The 22383-nt window shown below is 36.8% G+C and overlaps 1 protein-coding gene across 1 annotated transcript; it reads right to left on the bottom strand.

Moving 5' to 3' along the window:
• Positions 1-1105: 1105 nt before the first annotated feature.
• Positions 1106-21003, bottom strand: Btnl2 (butyrophilin like 2). Its single transcript, XM_026381572.2, has 7 exons — positions 20925-21003; positions 9243-9590; positions 7356-7637; positions 6078-6098; positions 3103-3450; positions 1880-2161; positions 1106-1194 (listed from the first exon to the last, which is right to left on the bottom strand). The coding sequence occupies exons 1-7, from the start codon at positions 21001-21003 to the stop codon at positions 1106-1108; spliced, it is 1449 nt and encodes a 482-aa protein (XP_026237357.2).
• Between the last annotated feature and the right edge of the window lie 1380 nt (positions 21004-22383).

Genomic DNA, 22383 nt, shown 5'->3' with positions numbered 1-22383 from the left:
AGGGAGACTCTGACCACCCAGGGGCCACCTCAGGAAGAGAAGGTTTGGAGGAGGAGAGGTGATGGCCCAGTACACATTTACATAGCAACTGTTATCCAAAACCCATGATGGGTCAGAATTTGTTTACTCCAGGGAAACATTATTGGGAGATAAAAGTAAGTATAGGGACAGAAGAAGGACTGCAACTAGGTGGCCTCTGGGTGTTTGTTAAGATACACCAGGAGAAAGGGGTGGCTTATAGAAAGTCCAGATAAGAATTTCTGGGTAATGGAATGTGAGGTGACACAATGATGACTGAGACACAATGACGACTTTTCCTCAAGACATTGTCCTTAATACCAGGGACCCATTACCTGACCCCTTCCTCTCAATACCACCTTATGGATGTGAGCCACTCATGCAGGTAGAGCAGAGAGTCAGATCTCTGTGGATGTCTAGCTGCATGAATGATCCCAGGTCATATCCTTGTGTTCCTCAGAAAGAATCAGTTTCGAGTGAGTTGTATTAGGATTAAGGGTCATATTCACTGTAAAGAAAAAAATTCATTATGATAATATATCAATTTATAAAAGTATTAATTTCCTGCTATTAACATATAAACAGGCAAACAAGCTTTATGACAAAAGAAATTTAAAGTAGACAAACTTTCTGGAGTACACAAAATAACTTGTCAATATGTGAGATGACCTTCATCAATAAATCAGGAATCACCAATAAGTAGGCCATTGCATTATTAAAGGTCTTAGAGAAATGTTCATGCCAACAGAATCTCAGTGACATCTGAGCTCTTAGCCTTGACAATAAGATGACTATGCTACCAACATCTCTGCTTCCTTTCCCTTAACTGGCTACCTGAGGAATGGCCCCAGGGATTCAAATTATTGTTTTTTAATTCTGTTGCTTCTAATATCACTGTAAACCCCAAGTTCATTCATCATTGAGTCTTGATTACACAAATTTAGACTCATGTTTCATTAATTACCAAATATTCACTGAATACCTCCCACATGTGATTGCTGAGAAGAGAGGCCAGGAAAAAATACATTGTATGTTTAACTACAAAGTGCACTTCACACTGGTCCTGTTTACCTAACTTACCTTTCTTTTAGTTCTTCCTCCAGATTATGCCTATGGCCATGGCAAGAAGCAATCCCAAAACAGGTAGTATTGCCCATGAAAATGTCATCCGGGACTCTGAAATGGAAATCCACAAATCCCAGTAAATCATGAAACTAGGAAAATACCAAGTGCATTTTTTTATCTGAGCAGTCCCTGGGCTGGAGAGGAGGAAGAGAAGTAGATCTCTCAAGGAAGCAGTGGGTCCCCTTTTCCTTGCTGAGGGAGGGAAGACTTTTAAGTTTTTGTCTAGCTAGCTTTAGTGTTGGTTCCTTTCAGAAATGTACATACACAATTATTCTCCCTTCTCTTTTTCTAATTATATTACAGTCACTGGAATAATGACAAAATAATAAAATTACCCAGGCCACAGCCATAAATATAGTGTTAAGGAAAATTATCTTCTAACCCATAATAAAATTCACCAGAAAGGAAAAAAACAAAGTGCTAAAATTGTTTTCATATCAGAAGAAGAGAATTTGTAGATACAGAGAATTAGAGGCAATAATTAGAATTTAGTGCACAGCCAACAATAAATATAACTTTAGAGCTGTATCTGGGGATATAAGCAAGAAACTCAGAGGAGTAGGATCCCTACATGTCCTGAAGATAAGCTTTGTCAGAGATAGCAAGATATCTCATTAGAATTATATATAGACATGTGTATTTTTATATTCAGATACTGAAAGCAGTAAAATGAGAACATCTGAGTTGGTCTTAGTATTTAATTCCAAACCTGAGAGGAATATACAGAATTACCAACCTGAGAGAGTAAAAGCCGCTGTTTTCTCCTCACCCAGAGGGAGGTTGCTGATGGAACAAGTCACATTTGCCAAGGAGCTGTTAGTGATCAGTAGCAATGTCTCCACATGGAAGAGCCCATGGTTGTCTGAATGCAGGATCTCAGAAGCTGATGGTATTGTCTTTCCTTCCATGTCCCTCCATTGCATGTGGGGTGGTGGGAACCACCCTCTTGCAGTGCATATCAGCTGTACCTCTCCATCTGTCAGCACCTCCATGGTGATCCTCGGGGAAGAACCCACAGCTGGGAACAGAGACCAAGGAAACCAAGAATGGAGCCTCTGCTAGTGGTTGTGTTATTGGTGACTATGTTTGAGAAGGGCTGGGAGGATTCAGAGGGCTTGCAGGAAGAGAGAAAAATCTTAAGGGGAAATGACACTCCACCTAGAGAAAGACTGGCTGGAGTGTTTTCTTGTTTTGTTTTATTTATTTTTTTATATTCCTGAATCATCCAGGGACATATAAAAAGGTAAAATAAGATTTTAAATTCAACCTTTTTTTTGCCTGAGAACAAAATAACTGACAGGATAAAAGAAACTAGGTAAGAGAATATTCTTAAAGATTAAAATTATAAATGTTCATGTCCAATGACAGAAAAAGATGGGCCCATTTAACTTCTCAACATGTGTTTCTGTGGATATTCCCTAAATATGTTTATTAACTTAGATTGAAAATCCATGGGAATCATATTTCGGATATTCAAGATTTTTACCTGTGTCCTCAATGACATTTGCTAAACTTGGAAAATAAATTCTAGAGAGTGATTTTCTTTCTTCCTCCATTTATACCAAGATTGTCAATCCACATTATTTCTGTTTACTTGGTATATCTAATTGAGTCTTCAGATTATTATACTTTCTGGTATATTTCCCAGAATTTTAATAACATACTGTGTGAAATAATGAATCCTGTATAAAATAGAGTAAAATTCTCAGACCCCTTTAAATATATGGTAATTTTGTGGACATACTCAGAAGTATACAAGTTCCATACGCAAAGAATTAAATTTGGTTTGTTGGAATTTGTGGATTTTAAGAATCTATGATAGTTTCTATACATTGGTGGTTCAATATAAATCTGATAGCAAGTAAGCATTAAGAAAACTTTCAGTGCTACAGAAATTAGGAACATGTTAAAGCAGTAGGAACAGGTGACAAATTCAAAACATCTATCTAAAGTCCTTACCTACCACCTTCAGATCCAAACTGGCCTTCTGGTAGACACCATCTTTTTCAAAAAGGCACTGGTACTGCCCATCATCTGAAGCTGTGGCATTGTGTATCTGCAGGGTCAGTCTCCCCTCGTGGATGGCATCACTCACCAGTGTAGTTCTCCCTCTGTAGTCTACCATCTGCTCTCGAGCCACATGGTCCCCATTCATATACACATAAACTGCAGGATAATGGTGGGCTTGGACCCACCTCACCTCCATGCTCTGTGCATTAGCCTTGGGGAACAGGGAACAGGTCAATTGTATGTCTTCTCCAACTCTGACAATGATGGGCTCAGAAGGTCCAATCACTTTTAAAGATGCTATTAAATACAGAAGACAAAATACAAGGAACAAATCAAAATGGAGCAAATAAATGTCACCAACAAGTGAATTTCTAGTGTGGTTTGAAACCCATAACTTTCCTATGTTCATATATGAATGCATGACCAGTGAAACTCCACACCATGTGGAATTGCAAGAATGGGATCCTTGATCCACTTTGAACTGTCATGTATATCTAAAAAAACAAATAACAACAACAATAATAATTATAGAATGGGATCCTAATTAGAATAATTTATATTCTGTGTATGTAAAATATGTCAAAATATACTTTACTATAATGTATATATACAAAGAACAAATAAATTTTTAAAAAATACATGCAAAAAATTAAAATTAAAAATATATCCCATAGGCATCCTGGGGGAGGTATGAGGCTTAAGGTCATCTCTTGGAAAGATGAGATCTTGTGATATCAAGATACAGGCTGTCCTTGTTCCAAGAAGAACCTTTCCAGGATGCATGTCAATCTGAAAAAAAAAAAAGGGTCACTACCCACTCCTTCCCAAAATTTTATGCAGTTTAAAAACAAATGATAGAATAAATTTAAAGCTAGCACTCCCAGAATAAAATAGTTTTGTCACCTCAAAGCTGGATGACTACTTTCTAATCTGAATATGCCTCAGTTTCTTAAACTATAAATTTTGCATATTACTGCCCAAACCATAGGATTGTTACACAGTTAAACAAAATAGCCTATATAAGCTGGGTGGTGGCACACACCTATAATCCTAGTGGCTTGGGATGCTGAGGCAGGAGGATAGAGAGTTCAAAGCCAGATTTAGCAAAAACCAAGATACTAAGCAACTCAGTGAGACCCTGTCTCTAAATAAAATACAAAATAGGGCTGGGGATGTAGCTCCATGGTCAAGTGCCCCTGAGTTCAATCCCTGGTACCCTGCCCCTCAATAACCTGTATAAAGCACTTAGATGACTGTGCAGCATGAGCAGAAGCATAGAGACCTGAAAGTCTTTTAACTACTGTAGGGAAATATGAAATGATCCCTCCAAAGCACTTATATACCTGGCATGTAATTAAGATTTCCAAAACTAGTCATTATTGTTATAAGTCAATAAAATTATTTGCCAGGGTATGAGCTCTGGAAATAATAGGGTTGAGAATTGTGTTCGCCCATGGCCCTTTGCATGGGTGCTTCCTCTGAGCCTCTAATTATGAGGATACCACAGAGGCAGCAGCTATAGAACTCCTGAACTCTTCAGTTACCACAGCACATCCTCATACCTCCTGGGGCATAGCCCTCCCCACCTGGCAAGGCGCAAAGGGAAGTTCTGTGCTTTTATCCTATATAATTGTGGTCCTGAAGGTCATCAAATTTTAGAAACAACACAACATAGGATTGTATTTTGTGTGCTGGGTCTCCAGTGGGCATGCTGAGTTGGCTCAAGAACTCAGATGAGTGACTCTTTGCCTAAGACTTTCCTGAGGGACAGAGACTTGTGTCAGCCTGCCCCAAACATTGGCTTAGCTTCCTAATGTTCCTAACAAGTTCTTCTCCTTAAAGTTTCTGTCTGATCAGGCACCTTTACTGCCCTAGGCAGAGGGATATCCTGCTGGAAAGGCTAAGCTCACAGGACTGGATTTGTCCTCAAGTTGTGGAGCTATCTTTGACCTTCCTGAGGCTCATCCCTTTATATTTGTGGCCCCATGGAGTCAAAGGTGTCACACTAGATTCTGGCAGAGACTGGAATTGTGTTTACCATGTTAATTTCCCTCCAAAACTCCTACATGGGTTAAATAAAGTATGCTTAAGCCCTTTACAATTGCAGGCACAAACACACACACACTCCCACAGGTGACTTGATGGACAATGGTACAGATGAAGGATATAATGAGCCATTCCCGTACATGTGTATAGAGAGCAGATGCATCATCATGGGCTAGGAGAAAAGCCATAGAAACAAGCAGTTGGAAGGAGGTAAAGGAAACTGAAAGGGGCTCAAACATCATTTGGTTATTTTTTAAATTACATCTTAGGCATGGTAAAATAATATAAAATAATATCTGCTGTTCAACTACCAGGTTAAAAAAATAAGTAAATAAAAACCACATGAAGAAAAGGAAAATTGTCACCCCAGTGGCAGGATCTCAGGTGCACTTAATAGCTTCCTTTTGATAGTGATGAGGTTAAGGACCTTCTGGGGTGAGAAGCAGGTGCAGGACCCATAATGACTAGAGGGTGGGAGTTGTGGGAGGTGACCTCCACTGACACTGACCCCATTGGCAGTAGGAATATTTTAAAAGGGCTCTAAAGCTGGCCAGCTGACCCATACCATCCCCCGCACACGCCAAAGGCAGCTCCCTTTCCTCTAGACCCTGGCAGAGATGATGTACACGTCCCCGAATGTGTCATCTTGGTCTTGATTGGATCCCCATGATCTCCCAAAGTAACAGGTTACATAGCAGAAAATTCCCCGAAGGGGACTGTGGAAGACTGAGCTTTGCTGGTCTCCTCTTATAACTTAACAGGGCACTGAGAAAGCCCTGCCTCGACGTCTCATCCAGATCCCAGTTCCGAAGCAGCTCCATAAGCTCCGCCCTCCTCTGGGGCCAGAGAAGTGCACCACACCTGTGGGTCCTACTCACCCAGCTCACTCTGGAGTTTCTCTGGAAAAAAAAAAAAAAGTGGGGCAGGGTGGAGAATACCGTATTAAGGAATTTAGTGTAAGGGAAAGGAGAGAAACTATTTCCAAGAAATAAAAGCCAGCTTTATGAAATGCGGAAAATATTTTTTTCTACACATCATGTGGTGATCCCGTTTGCCTTTCCTTTTATCTGCACAACAAAAACGCTATCAGATCTATCAACCCAATAATGCTGTTTGTTTCTAATGATATTTATCTGTTAAAAAAAATAACACATACCTGTTTTTATAAATTCATGGAAACTATAAAACTGTACTGACATAAACAAGTATTGCTTACAATTCCAAACTAAGAATATACAATATTGGATTTTTTTAGCATTAATATGTAATATCTTACTTTTTATTTTAACCTATCTATTTATATTATAAATAATGATAAATCCAAATATTTAGAGTGTGCCACTTATAAGTTATTTAAAACCAATAAGTTTTTACATGATTAGAAATGTTTATTGATAGATGGACAGATAGATGTAATATTTATCATTGAGTTGTACATCGTGAGATTATTTAAGCCTCTAAAATTCTTCAAAAATGTTTTTTGTCAATATTATAGGTTTTGTAAAAATATATATATTTAGTTGTAGGTGGACACAAGACATTTAATTAATTAATTAATTAATTAATTTTATGTGGTGCTGAGGATCCAACCCAGGGCTTCACACCGCTAGGTAAGTGCTCTTCCCCTGATCTATAAACCCCTCCTGCTATAGGTTTCAGTAACATAAGACACAACACTTCACTATCACATTTGGGGTTTTTTTTTAGTATTTTATTTTTGTATCTTTTTTTGCTATTTGTAAATAAGATAATAATTTAGATGCTGCTGTGTAAAGACTTCTATCTCTGATTACTAACATATGACAGATTCCTAGGGGTACTTAGCACAACACAGCATAGGAAAACATTTTAGTTGAAATTATATTTACAATGTAATAAATACTTGTAAGTAGAAAACATCAACGCAAATAGATGAAAACATAGAACTTGAAAATTACTCAAATAATTAATGGTTATTTAATCAAAATGCAGTATATATATATATATATATATATATATATATATATATATATTTCTAGTGGTAAATGTTTTATGCATTTTAATACATATTATTAAATGGTAGTACTTTTACTGATAAAAAAATATGAGTTGTTGCTGCACAGTTCTGAAGTTCTGCTGCTGACCTAGGCATCTGGTCCCAGAGGCAGAGCACTGACCTGGGAGGGCAATGACTGCCCCCTTGACCTCTGTGAGGACAGGGTTGTAGATGAAGCAAGACACAGTTTCTACAGACATATTCCTGATCACAAGGGTGTCTTCCACGTAGAACAGGCCCTCTTCATCTTGGATATGATGCTCGGAGACAGTCAGCAACCTCTGTCCTGTGATGTCTTCCCAATAGACCTGGGGCTCTGGGAACCAGCCCTTTGCAGTGCACACAAGCTGGACCTCACCTTCCCTGGGTCCTTCCATGTGGATGTTAGGGGCAGACCCCACATCTGTGGAGGGAAGTCACAGCTCTGAGCTCTAGAGCTCACAGAAGTACAAACTCTGGAGACAGATCTCAGTGATGTTGCTCACAGGGAGATGGTGGGACCTCAGGGATTGGGGAGCAGAAAGTGTTCCAAAATTTTTTTCCTATTTAAGTTGGAGCTCTGATACATTTTGCTTGTTCTCCAATTTGATTTTTAAATTTTAGAACTTGAATATATATTTTTTTCAGGACAGGAAAATAAGAAGGAAGAGAGGCATCATAACATTTCTTTGTGTCTCTAGTACTGTAAACAAATATACTATAATTTGTTCATTAGATCTTTTATTCTCTGAACACTTTTCCTCTTAATATTGTCTGTATCAAGCACTTTGTCTGAAATTTTGAATGGTATCTGGAATCCAATTTAAACAAAATGTTTAGGACAAATTTAGAAATCACCTCCATGGGTGATTCTTTTCATTTCTAATTATTTTGTTTGTGGTTGTAATCTTGGGATGCAGTAGATAAACGGCATGAAGATTCTTGTATTTAAATATTCCATTGGAGATGTTCTGTTAGGAAAAACATATTTAAGAAATCCTAAGCAATTTATGTAGTCATGAAATCCTTTCTCTATTCAACACTACATTTTTGTCTTTATCAATTGTGGATAGAAAGAGATCCACTCCCTTACCTGGAGCAATAGAAAAGTTTTGCCTTAATTTTAAATGTCTCAGATAGTGCAGTGCATCAGTATGTACCCACTCCACTCATATCTCCGAGTCCCATGATTCTTTTGTTTTAAATGATCTTGAACATAGTAACCATTCATAATCATGAGTAATAAAAAAGGTGTTAGGAGTAAAGAAAATCAGAGTCAGAGATGTTAAAATCTCCAGAGAACTGCTCTCCTGTTGAGGTAAAGAATTTGCCTCATTTTGCCTTAAGCACAATGGAGGAGCTATTACTGTTAGGTTTACTTTTCAGATATTTCCCCACAAGATAAACCTGTTATTCAGTTATTTCCTGCCTTCCCACTCCTTTCTCTTTGCTAACATGATAGCATTCTGAAGAACCCTGCCATCCACAGTGGGTGCTTCAAAAGGCACTTGTGAGCCCCTGATTCACTGAATACGAAATATTATAATCTCTATAAAAGCACAAAGCTCCTAATTTCTTTTGCTTCATCAGTTGATTTCTAATAAGGGGCATTAGACAAAAAAGTTTCACATTTCATTACTGCATAGATGAGGTTGGTAAAGTGACAACTCATTCCACTGAGATACAGATGCTGGACAGTCAGATGGCCATAGCAATTGACTTGCTCTTGTCCATCAGCCTTATGTGGCACCATTTTGTGTCCTAGCAAAATTGTTGATGATTACATGTCATGGCTTTCAAATAATCCTTAAGGACTGTCAAAATTCAGGTGAATTAAATTTTGGAGAAAACTTTTTGTGAGCTTACTTTGGAGATTCTGGAACCACCTGTTTTCAGATGGCTCAGGGTAGAGGATTGGGCATTAGGAAACTGCTACGTTGATTCAAAGGGAATTCTTCAACTGACATTAAACTTACCATCAATTAATATATTTCTCCCTCTGAGACCCAGTTTTTGCCCAGATACTCACTTGCTACTTTGAACAGCAAGCTTGTCTCTCCATGATAGTTCCCCTCCTGGAAATGGCACCAGTACTGCCCATTATCAGATGGTTGGATGTTGTGTATCTTCAGAGTCACATTTCCCTTGGCAATGTTGTCATCTATCCACTCTATCCGGTCTCTGTACTCCTCCACCTGCATCTGGGTGACCTCAACTCCATCCCAGTGTGCAATCACAGGTGTGCCAGGCTCCGAGCGGTACCACCTTACCTCCATATGCATTGCAGTCCTCTTGGGGAAGAGCTGACAGGTTAGTAAGGCATCTTCCCCAACCCTGGCCAGGATAGGATATGCAGGACCAATCACTCTAAAGTCATCTACAAAAAAATGAAAAAGAGGAATCAGAAATGACAACCAGAGGAACAGTATGCTTGCTTTTTGTGTGTCCAACCTGTTAGAATAGAGGGATCTATTCTAAATAAATTCAGCATGATGATTTGCATGTTTGCTTGTTAAAGAGAAATGTGTTCTCCAAATAAAAGTAATTAAATTTGAGCATGAATGCTGAATCTATCACTTAACAGCTTTGGGAGCAAATCTGTTATTCTTAGTGAGACTTTGACATTTGGAATCTTAATTTCTTCATCTGTAAGGTACTAAAACAACCTGAGTTTCATTCTCAAGTTAATATGTAAATTGATTTTTAGTTGGGAACTTTGTAATTGTTAGTAATTAACATTTTAGCCATTTTCCCATAATTAAAGTAATATATTGATTCAGAGATTTTTAAAGTTTTTTCAGTATCACTTGTGTCCTAAATAAAAAAATTGAGGTTTTTTTTTTTCCTTTGTGGAGAAGAGAAGACTCTAATTAGTGGGACTGTGAACAAGGCAGTTTTCACAGAGACATTTTGTGGTGGATTAAGGGCAGTGTTCTGAGTTTGAGTCTTTTAATAAAATGTTAAGTCATGTTTTGACTTCTTCCTTGTTATCTGCAAATTGAAGTGATGTTTGATAATTCTGTGTGTGAGTGTGTTTAATAATTGCATATGTTACATATACTATATTCTTTCTCATCCCAAACGATGCAGGGCCACTTGCCCTTTTCTGTGCAGATTTCGGTCCTCCTAAGACTAAAAACACATCTTATTGAGTTGCTGCTCAATACAAAACAGATGCTGCTCAAGAAGTCACTATAGAACTTGGGACATAGAGGAAGATAGTGGTGTAGAGGTGGTTGCTTTTCAAGTTATTCTGTGGTGTGAGATCAGGAAAGCAGATAAACAGTGTCTCAGTGAAATGTGTTATAAGAGGGACTTTACTGGGATTTAAATACTGGATTCTTAGAATAGCTTAGGAACTCAGAAGTTTGGATATAATAAAATAAAAGAAGAAAAATCCATAGGCCAGCTGAGCAAATCTGTCTGGGGCAAATCGGGGAGGGGGAGTAGGAGGACCCACATTTAGGTGGCACTGTGGTGTGTCTTGATATGGAGAAATCAGAGATTAGGATACTGTTGGACTGACCCAGTGGGTGAATTATACTATATCCTTGTGAGGGAAAGACACCCAAGATGGGGTGTGGGTGTGTGAGTGGATGTGAGTGGGTGCTCAGAGATTGAGCCCAGGAGGCTGGGAAGGGTAGGACCCACAGGTGGCTGAGGGAGGGGGACAAAGTATTGGCTCCTGCACTGCACAAAGGGAACTCAGGGGAGACTCCTAGGGTGCAGACTCCCAGCATGGATTGGCAGCTGCCTGGCTGTGGAGGTGTGCTGATTTAAAATCTTCAGAACAATCAGCATTCAGCAAAGCAACCTAAACCCTGCCTTTAGGAGCTCCACCTCTGGGAACTCCTCTCCCAGAACTCTACAGTGACCCCACCCTGAGAGTGAAGCACACTCTCCAAACTGCCCCACCTCATACTGCCCAGAAGAGAAGCCGAGAACTTTTGAACTCCAATTGGCAACTTGAGGAACAACACAAAAAGAGGAAGATTTGACAGACTGTGGCTACTATTCTTGTGCACAATACATACCTTAAGGAAAAAAAAAACTGGAAAGAAAGACACTTGGGAGCAGACAACCAATATATATTATCATTGACAATTTTGATCACTGCAAGGGAAACAATTCCTTAACATTTTATCAAGAATATTTTCTTTCTCTTTCTGTCTTTCTCTCCTCTCTCCTCTCTCTCTCCCCCACGCCCACTCTCTCCTTTTTTATTATGTGCTGAATGGTTCATGAATATTTGTACATATACATATTTGTCTTACTTTTCTCATTTCTAGAAATTTTTGAAGGTAGTTTTCATGTCTCTGTTAAGGTCTAGGGTCTTTGATTAGAATATTTTGGTTTGGTTTTATATTGTTGTTCATCTGTCCATTTTTCTTTATTCTCTTTTGTGGGGAGCCACAATGAATGACCCCACACTTCCAGTCCTGATGCCTCAGATTCTGACCAACCACTGCATTTTCTGTGGCTTGGGTGGGGTCTAGCTCGAATAGCAAGGGGTCTTCTTTGTGGAATGTGCCCTTATGGTTGAGTTATACTCACCTGTCCCTTGTAACCCTGCCCCTTCTGCCCTTTTTTGGATAGAACTTTCTAAAAAGAAGAGTCCTTCCAATAAAAATTCACTTCCGAACATTCTCTCTCTCTCTCTCTCTCTCTCTCTCTCTCTCTCTCTCTCTCTCTCACCAGCCTCTCATGATTTTCTCTTGTTCTCCCTTTTGGGGAGCCTGAGGCCAAGAGCAGGGAAGCCATCCTGAAGCTTATGTAAAGGTAAATTGTGTCTGTGTTTTATTTGATGTCCCTGCAAATTCAATAAGCAATCTTAATTTCAGCTGCCTGAGTGCTGGTCAGGGGCAGCACTCTCTTTTGTTAACAGCCAAATTCTATTGTTCTCTTTTTATTCTTCCTTTAATTTTTTACTTCTACTTTCTCTCCTCCCTCATAATCATCATATCTTACATTCTTCTGCATTCTCCCTGTTTACCTTTTGAAAGAGCAGACCCTTTAGAAAACTTATTGTTTTACTGTTGGCTTACCATACAATTTCTGTTTATTGTGCTAATTAACCTTGTAGATATCATAATAGAAATAAGTATTTAGTTTAATGCTTTATATTGTTTGCATTGGTTGTTATTATTTGTCTCCCCCTAAACCATGAGGTACTAGAAATCTTCAGGGACACCATAAGTTCATAGTGTAGAAGCTCTGCCATGTTTGGGTAGACACACAAACAATAAGAAAAAGCAAGGGAATGAACCATTGGAAACAAACCAAAATACCTCATAACAGAATCCAATGATATCACAGTGAATAAAATGTCATAGTTAAATTAATCTGTAAGTAAAAGATTATATAAAGAGTAAAATCAGAGAGAGAAAAAAACAGAAAGAGATAGATATTTGAAACAGAACCAAATGGAAATCTTCCAAATGGAGAAATTGACAAACCAAATTAAAAAGCCAATGGAAAGCATCACCAACAGACTAGACCACTTGAAAGACAATTTCAGACAATGAAGACAAAATATATAATTCTGAAAATAAAGTTGACCGTGGAGAAAAGATATTAAGAAACCATAAACAGAACTTTCAAGAAATATGGGATAACATGAGAAGGCCAAATTTAAGATTTATCAGAATAAATGAAGCCCAATCTTTCAATGAAATAATAGCAGAAAATTTCCCAAATCTTAAGAATGAAATGTAAAATTATATACAGGAGGCATACAGGACTCAAAACATACAAAATTACAACAGACTCACACCAAGTCACATTATTATGTACGTATGCTTGACATATAGAATAAGGATAAAATTTTCAAGTCTGCTAGAGAAAAACAGCAGGTCAGATTTAGAGGTAAGTCAATCCATATTTCAGCTGATTTCTCAGCCTAGACCCTGAAGCTAGGAGGTCTTATAATAATATATACCAAGCTCTGAAAGAAAATAGATCCTAACCAAGAATAGTATATCCAGCAAAATTAAGCTTTAAATTTGAAGATGAAATAAAAATGTTCCACAATAAACAAAAGGTAAAATAATTCACAACAAGAAAGCCTGTAGTACAAAATATATTCAATAAAATATATGATAAAGAATAAATGAAAAATAAAATTTAAGACTAACAGAGGAGGAACTATAAGAAGAATGCTCAATTAAATGAGAAATTAATTCAAATAAAAAATTAGAAATTAATCAAAATGACAGGGACTAAAAATAATCTCTCAATATTAACATTGAATGTAATGGCCTCAACTCATCAATCAAAAATCATAGATTTTCAGATTGAATTAAAAAACAAGACCCAACAATATGCTGTCTCCAAGAGACTCATAGGCAACGTCATCCACAGACTGAAGGTGAAAGGATGGGAAAAAACATATCACTCACATGGATCACATAAACAAGCAAGGGTCTCTATCCTCATATAAGATAAAGTGGACTTTGAGCCAAAGTTAATGAGAATGGACAAAGAAGACATTTAACACTGCTTATGAGAGCATTATACATCAACAAGACATAACAATCTCAAATATTTATGCCCCAAACAATGGAGCATCTACATACATCAAATAAACCCTTCACAATTTCAAGAATTAAATAGATCATACACAATACTGGGTGACTTTATCTTACCTCTCTTACCACTCAATAAATCTTCCAAACAAAAACTAAATAAAGAAGCTATAGAACTAAACAGACATATATAGAATATTTCATCCATTCATGACTTTCTTCTCAGCAGCACATAGATCATTTTCTAAAAAAATCCATATTTTCTAAAAAATATCTTAGGCCACAAAGCAACCCTTAACAAATACAAAAAAAAATTGAGATAATACTTTGCATTCTATCAAAACATAATTGAATAAAAATAGAAATCAATGATAAGATAAAAATAAAAGCTACTGCAACACCTGGGGACTAATTAATGTGCTACTGAATGATGAATGGATAGCAGAAGAAATCATGGTGAAATAAAAAAGTTGTTAGAGGTGAGTGCAAATAATGATACAACATATCAAAATCTCTGGGACACTATGAAATCAGTTCTAAGAGGAAAGTTCATAGCACTGAGATCATTCATTGAAATAAAGTCACCAAATAAATAATCTAAAATTATATCTTAAGGCTTAAAAGAACAAATCAACACTCAAATCAGCAGAAGATGGGAAATAATTAAAAATCAAGCCAAAATTAGTGAAATTAAAATAACAAAAAAATTCCCAAAATCAATGAAAAAGTTTTTTTTAAAAAAATAAATAAAATGGATAAATACTTAGCCAAGCTAGCTAAAAGAAAGAAAAAAACCTCAAATTATTAAAACTTGTGATGAAAAAAGAAATATCACATGAACACTACTGAAATCCATAGGATTATCAGAAACTATTTTGAAAATAAATCTATACTCCAATAACTTAGAAAATCTTGAAGACATCAAAAAAAAAACTCTAAAGACATATGATCTGCCCAAATTAAACCAGAGGAACATAGAAAATTTAAAACAGATCAATTACAAATAATGAAATTGAAGATTCCATTAAAAGCTTACCAACAAAGAAAAGCCCAGGTCCATATTAATTCTCAGATGAGTTCTACCAGACTTTCAAAGAACAAATAAACACCAATCTTCCACAATTTTTTAAATTTTTTTTATTATTTTTTAGTTGTCATGGAACTTTATTATTATTTTTATTTATTTGTTTGTGGTGCTGAGATTGGAACCCAGTGCCTCATGCATGCTAGGCATGTGCGCTACCCCTGAGCCACAACCCCAGCCCAAATCTTCCACAAATTATGCCATGAAATAGAAAAGGAGAGAACCCTTTCAAACTCATTCTATGAAGCTAATATCATCCTGCTACCAAAACCAGATAAAGACACATAAAGGAAAGAAAACTTCAGACCAATATCCTTGATGAACATAGATACAAAAAATTTTAATGAAATACTGGCAATCCATATACATATTAAAAATATAGTGCACCATGATCAAGTAAGGTTCATTCCAGAGATGCAAGGTTAGTTCAACATATGGAAATCAATAAATGTAGCTCATCACATCAGTAGACTTAAAGACAGGAACCATATTATTATCTCAATAGATGCAAAAAAATTTTGACAAAATATAGCACCCCTTCATGTTCAAAACACTAGAAAATATAGGGGTAGTAGGAATCTACTTCAACATTGTAAAAGCTATCTATGCTAAACCCAAGGCCAACATCATTCTAAATGGAGAAAAATTGAAAGCATTCCTTCTAACAACTGGAACAATATATGAATGCTCCCTTTACCATATCCATTTTACATAGTTCTTGAAACTCTAGCCAGAGCAATTTGGCAAAAGAAAAAAATTAAAGGGATATGAATAGGAAAAGAAGAGTTCAAATTTTCCCTATTTGACAATGGCATGCTTCTATATTTGGAAGACCCCAAACACTCCACCAGAAAAATTCTAGAACTCATAAATGAATTCAGCAAGTAGCAGTATACAAACAAATTAACACCCATAAATCAATGGTATATTATGCTACAATGATAAATTATCTGAAAGAGATATAAGGAAAACTATCTCATTAACAATGTCCTTGGGGGGAAAAAGATTTAGAAATCAATCTAACAAGACAGGTGAAAGATCTCTACAATGAAAACTATAAAATACTAAAGAAAGAAATTGAAGACTTTAGAAGATGGAAATATTTCCCATGTTCTTGGATAGGCAGAATTAACATTGTCAAAAAGTCTACTACCAAAAGTACTAAACAGATTTAATGCAATTCCTATTAAAATAATGATGCTCTTCATAGAAATAGAAAAAGTAGCCATGAAATTCATTTAGACAAATAAGAGGCCCACATAGCCAAAACAATCCTTATTGAGAAAAGTGAAGCAGGAGGCATCACAATACCAGACTTTAAATTACTCTACAGATAGTTTTTACAATGTTGAGATATGTTCCTGCTATCCCTAGCAAGATATGTCAACATCATAAAAGCAATCTATGCTAAGCCCCAGACTAACATCATTCTAAATGGAGAAAAATTGAAAGCATTCCCTCTAAAAACTGGAACAAGACAAGGATGCCCTCTTTCGCCACTTCTATTGAACATAGTTCTTAAAACACTGGCCAGAGCAATTAGACAGATGAAAGAAATTAAAAGGATATGAATAGGAAAAGAAGAACTCAAATTAGCACTATTTGCTGACAATATGATTCTATACCCAGAAGACCCAAAAAATCCCATCAGAAAACTTCTAGAACTAGTAAATGAATTCAGCCAAGTACCAGGATATAAAATCAACACCATAAATGAAAGGCATATCTGTATATCAGTGACAAATACTCTGAAAGGGAAATGAGAAAAACTACCCCATTTATAATAGCCTCAAAAAAATACTTGGTAATCAACTTAATGAAAAACTACAGAATGCTAAAGAAAGAAATTAAAGATGGAAAGATTTCCCTTGTTCTTTGATAGGCAGAATTAATATTGTTAAAATGACCATACTACCAAAAGCACTATACAGATTTAATGTAATTCCAATCAAAATCTCAATGACATTCCTCATAGAACTAGAAAAAACAATCATGAAATTCATCTGGAAAAATAATAGGCCCAGGATAGTTAAAGCAATCCTTAGCAGGAAGAGTGAAGCAGGTGGAATCCCAATACCAGAACTTAAAACTATACTAGAGAGCAATAGTAACAAAAACAGCATGGCATTGGCACCAAAATAGACTGATGGACCAATGGTACAGAATAGAGGACACAGATACTAACCCACAAAATGACAATTATCTTATATTAGACAAAGCATTAAAAATATGCATTAGAGAAAAGATAGCCTCTTCAACAAATGGTGCTGGGAAAACTGGAAATCCACATGCAACAAAATGAAATTAAACTCCTATCTCTCACCATGCACAAAACTCAACTCAAAGAGGATCAAGGACCTAGTAATTTAATCAGGAACCCTGCATCTAATAGGGAAAAAAGTAGCCCCAATTCTTCATCATGTCAACTTCCTTAATAAGACTCTTATAGCGCAAGAATTCAAATCAAGAATCAATAAATGGAATGAATTCAAACTAAAAAGCTTCTTTTCAGCAAAATAAATAATCAGTAAGATGAATAGAGAGCCTACATTTGGGGAGCAAATTTTTACCACTTGCACATCAGATACAGTACTAATCTCTAGGATATATAAAGAACTCAAAAAGCTAAGCACCAAATAAATAAATAACCCAATCAATAAATGGACCAAGGAACTAAACAGACACTCCTCAGAAGAGGATATACAATCAATCAACAAATATATAAAAAATGTTTAACAAATCTTGTAATTAGAGAATTGAAAATCAAAACTGCTCTAAGATTTCATCTCACTCCAGTCAGAATGGAAGCTATTAAGATCACAAACAACAATAAGGTTGGTGAGGATGTGGGGAAAAAGGTACACTCATACATTGCTGGTGGAATGCAAGTTGGTGCAGTTAATCTGGAAAGCAGTGGCAGAGATTCCTTGGAAATCTTGGAATAGAACCACCATTTGACCTAGCTATCCCTCTCCTTGATCTACACACAAAGGACTTAAAAACAACATACTACAGGGACACAACCATATTAATGTTTACTCCAGCACAATTCACAATAGCTAAACTATGGAACCAACCTAGATGCCCTTTAGTAGATGGATGGATAAAGAAAATGTGAGAATATATATATATACACACACATACATACATACATATATAATGGAATATTGCTCAGCAATAAAAGAGAATAAAATCACCGCATTTGCAGGTAAATGAATGGAGTTGAAGAAGATATTGCTAAGTGAAGTTAGCCAATCCCAGAAAATCAAATGCCAAATGTTTTCTCTGATATAAGAATGCTGAATTATAATGGGGTTGGGAGGTGAGCATGGGAGGATTATACTAACTCGAGATAGAACAAAGGGGAGGGAGGGAAAGGGAGGGGCATAGGGGTAGGAAAGATGGTGGAATGAGATGGACATCATTACCCTAAGTACATGCATGAAGACACAAATGGTGTGACTCTACTTTGTGTATAGCCAAAGATATGAAAAATTGTGCTCTATATGTGCAAAAAATGTTTTTTTCTCCATAATAAGTTTATTATTATTTTCTAACACATTCTCCATTTGTATATGGTGCAAAGTAACCTTTCTCTAAAATCATTTGCCTATTTAAAATCCATATTTGAAGTGAAATATAGTTTGATATTTCTCAAAAAAAATTATTCTACAGAGCTATAGTAACAAAAAAATAGCATGGCATTGGCACCCAAACAGACATGAAGACTGATGGAAAAGAACAGAAGACACAGAGACAAATCCACATAAATACAGTTATTTCATACTACACAAAGGCACCAAAAAGATGCATTGGAGAAATGACAAACCTTTCAACAAATAGTGCTGGGAAAACTGGAAATCTATATGTAGTAGAATGAAATTTAACCCCTGTCTCTCACACTGCAGAAAACTCAACCCAATGTGGATCAAAAACCTAAGTATTAGACCAGAAAACTTGTACCTAACAGAAGAAAATATAAGCCAAATACTCCAACATGGTGGCTTAGGAACTGACTTCATCAACAAGACTTCTAAAGCACAAATAATAAAATTGATCGTCAGTATATGGGATGGTAATCAAACTAAAAAGCTTCTTTATAGCAAAGGAAACAATTAAGAGCATGTAGAGAGAACCTACAGAATGGGAGAAAATTTTTGCTATGTACACTTCAGATAAGGCATTAATTTCCAGAATATACAAAGAACTCAAAAAGCTTAACACCAAAAACAAAACAAAACAAAAGAAAAAACAACAAATAAATGGGCAAAGGAACTGAATAGACCTTTTTCAAGAGAAGAAATATGAACAGTCAACAAATATGTAAAAAAAATTCAATATCTCTATCAATTAGAAAAATGCAAATTAAAACTACACTGAGATTTCATCTCACTCCAGTCAGAATGGCAATTATCAAGAATACAAGTAACAATCAATATTGTGAGGAGGTGGGAATAAGGGTATATTCATATATTGCTGGTGGGACTATAAATTGGTGCAACATTCTGGAAAGCAGTATGGAGATTCTTCAAAAAAACTACTAGTGGAATCACCATTTGACCTGGTTATAACTAATTCCTCAGTATATATCCAAAGAAGTTAAAATCAGTGTGCTACAGTGATGTAGCCACATCAATATTTATAGCAGCTCAATTCACAATAACTAAGCTATGGAACTAACCTAGGTGACCTTCAACACATGAATGGATAAAGAAAATGTGATACACACACACACACACACACACACACACACACACCATGGAATATTACTCAGCATAAAGAAGAATGAAATTGTGGCATTTGCTAGCAAATGGAAGGACCTGGAGATTATCACAGTAAGTGAAATGAGCCAATCCCAAAAAAACCAAAGGTCAAATTGTCTCTCTGATATGTGATATTAACCCAGAACAAAGGAATGGGAAGGAAAAAAAGAGAAGTTCAATGGATTAGACAAAGGGGAATGAAAGGAAGGGTGTTGGGATGAGAATAGAAAAGACAGTGGAATGAATCTGACATGATTTTCTTACAAACATATATGAATACAGTACAGTGAATCTCAACATCGTGTACATCCAAAAGACTGGGATCCTAGTTAGAATAAGATATACTCTATGTTTTTATAAATATGTCAAAATAGAGTGTCATATATAACTAAAAAAAATTCAAAAAGTCACTATCAAATTTGAATAGAGATCTGTTTGCATCCTTCATTGATGGAGTGGAGATACAAAGTCAGCCCTCTGATTGACCTCTTTTATAGGTCAGGAACTGCAGAGAGGGGACAGTAGCCTTATCACATCACACAACTTCCTCTGTGTTGAATCTGCAGCCTGTGTTTCCCAGTCCAGTGTTCTTCTCTACCTCACCTGGCTGCAGTTTTCTTTGGAGTTGTGATATTTCCCTCCCACATTGAATTTTCATAATTCTTTTCAAGGCACACTTTGATTGATAAAATTCAGCTCCTGAAATTTCCAAGTCCATTTCTTGGAAGTCTTTTCTAGTTTCTTATTTATAAGTTTTTATGCCACATAATGTATGGTTAAAGCAGCTGCTCTTCTTGTTCCCAAAGCTCCGTCACACATGGTAGTAAGAGAATAGAGAAATGACTCAGCGTTTTCCAGCCACTGATCCAAGTGCTTTCTCTGTGTGGCTTCGGGGACTTCCAAAGCCTGTGCTACCCTAGGAAGTGTAGGTACTGTGGTTATTCTCATGCTACAAATGAAGAACAAAAGCATAAGTTACTTGAGTCTCTTTTCAAAGATGACACAGCTGGGAATGAGAAGCCCTTTTTGGAACACAGGTCTTGCATTATGAATCTGCACACTTTTTTTGGTACCAGTAATTGAATCCAGGGGTGCTTAACCATGAGCCACATCCCCAGCCCTTTCTATGTTTTATTTAGAGACAGGGTCTTGCTGAATTGCTCAGGGCCTCGCTAAGTTGCTGAGACTGAATTTAAACTCACAATCCTCTTGCCTCAGCCTCCCAAGCTGCTGGGATGGATCTGCACTCTGGAATACTCTACTAATCCTTTTGAATTGCACACTCTGTACCTGGACTGGATCACTGGGAAGTTACATTAAAGGGAAGAAGGGGATCCTACCTGATTTCTTCATTGTCAGCAGGATGAGTAAGAAGGAGGCAATCATACCCGACAGACTATATCCTGGAAGATCCACCATTGTCCCTGAAGCAAACACAGGAGAAGTATGAATGTAGTGAGCAAGCTGTGATACACCTGGCAGGCTCTGCAGTTTCCAGTGGCTATGCCATCTTAGCCAAGAATCACCATCAACCTCTTCACAATGAAAGAATGAAGTGGTTTGGCTCCATTTCTCTGCAGTTATTGATCAAACCTGACCCCCTTCCCCAATGTATTTCACTTTAAGCTATTTCTTAGGCTTGAAGGCAGAAGGTTTCTGATTCAAATGAAAGGCAGTCCTGAGCTAAAGAGATGTAATATTACAAAAAAGTTACAACAACAACAACAAAAACTCCTTGGTCTATCATTGATTATGCAGAAATTATAGAGCAGGATTCAAATATTTTTTTTCTTGTCCTCTTCCTGACCCCTCATGAAAAATCCTTCATCACTAGTATCCTAGATGCGGAGGAAAGAGACGGAAGGCTCTGCGTCCCCAAGTTGCCACCAGGAAGCCGACATTCAGTACCACCATTCACAGAACTCAGGAGCACAGGGGCCTTGGAAAGTGAAGGAATGCTGGTGGAAGTGGTACTACCAGAGAAGATGGTCAAGGAAATGACCTTAGTGGCCATTTAGAATAGTCTTGAAGATGTGTAGGGTTGAATAAAATAAAGCCTAACTGGCAGAGATCAGCAAACCCAACAAGCCCATTGTACCAGCATGATAAAAATCCTGTACATAGCTGGAAAATTTAAAACTCACCAGGACAAAGATGGTGTGAGTGTGAAAAAAATGAAAAATTCAGAGTGAAAGACACATAAGGCGTTATATCTGATGCATCAAGTATTTTATTGAAAGAAAAATTTGCCTCACACTAGGCAGAAGAACCAGCTCTGGAGCAACATTGAGTCACTCACTGATTCCTTTTCCCCAGAAACTAATGCTAGTAAGATTTTATGGGGCAAGCTGAAAAAATCAACAGTCTGAAATAAAGATTATAAATTGAGATTCAGGAGATTATTATTAAGCTAATATTATTCTATTTGCTTTCAAAAATGTGTACTTTAATCTAAGACATCTCTAAGCAAACTAATATGAGCCCAGTCACAATAAATATAAAAGAGCACTAATGTATCTGTATAAAAATGAGACCGAGTACTGAAGACAGCACAGATGGCCAGGATTCCATGGGAAGCACAGCTCACTTCTCCTCACTTCTCCTGAGGTTGAAGGATCTTGGGGCTACTTCTTCAGTTCCTATGAAAAGTAAAAATATGTTTGTTTGTTTTTTTGCAAACAAGAGCGAAGAAAGGCCCACCAAGCCCGTGCCAAGCACCATCTCTCAGTCCTGTGAACTAAGAAGAGCCCACACTTATTACAGAGCTCTTGATCGGTTTGTATTTCTTTACTACTTATG

This window comes from Urocitellus parryii, chromosome 8, assembly GCF_045843805.1.
Source record: "Urocitellus parryii isolate mUroPar1 chromosome 8, mUroPar1.hap1, whole genome shotgun sequence".
NCBI lineage: Eukaryota > Metazoa > Chordata > Mammalia > Rodentia > Sciuridae > Urocitellus > Urocitellus parryii.
The sequence above is the reverse complement of the archived record's forward strand: the minus strand, read 5'-3'. Positions and strand labels throughout refer to the sequence as shown.

Bases quoted from the DNA above. Each gene is read 5' to 3' on its own strand.
- Btnl2 (XM_026381572.2), bottom strand. From the start codon at position 21,003: ATGGTGGATCTTCCAGGATATAGTCTGTCGGGTATGATTGCCTCCTTC. The intron at 9,591-20,924 runs GTAGGATCCCCT...ATTTTTTTGTAG, and splicing joins GCTGACAATGAAGAAATCAG to ATGACTTTAGAGTGATTGGT. The intron at 1,195-1,879 runs GTTGGTAATTCT...TTTCCATTTCAG, and splicing joins AGCGGCTTTTACTCTCTCAG to AGTCCCGGATGACATTTTCA.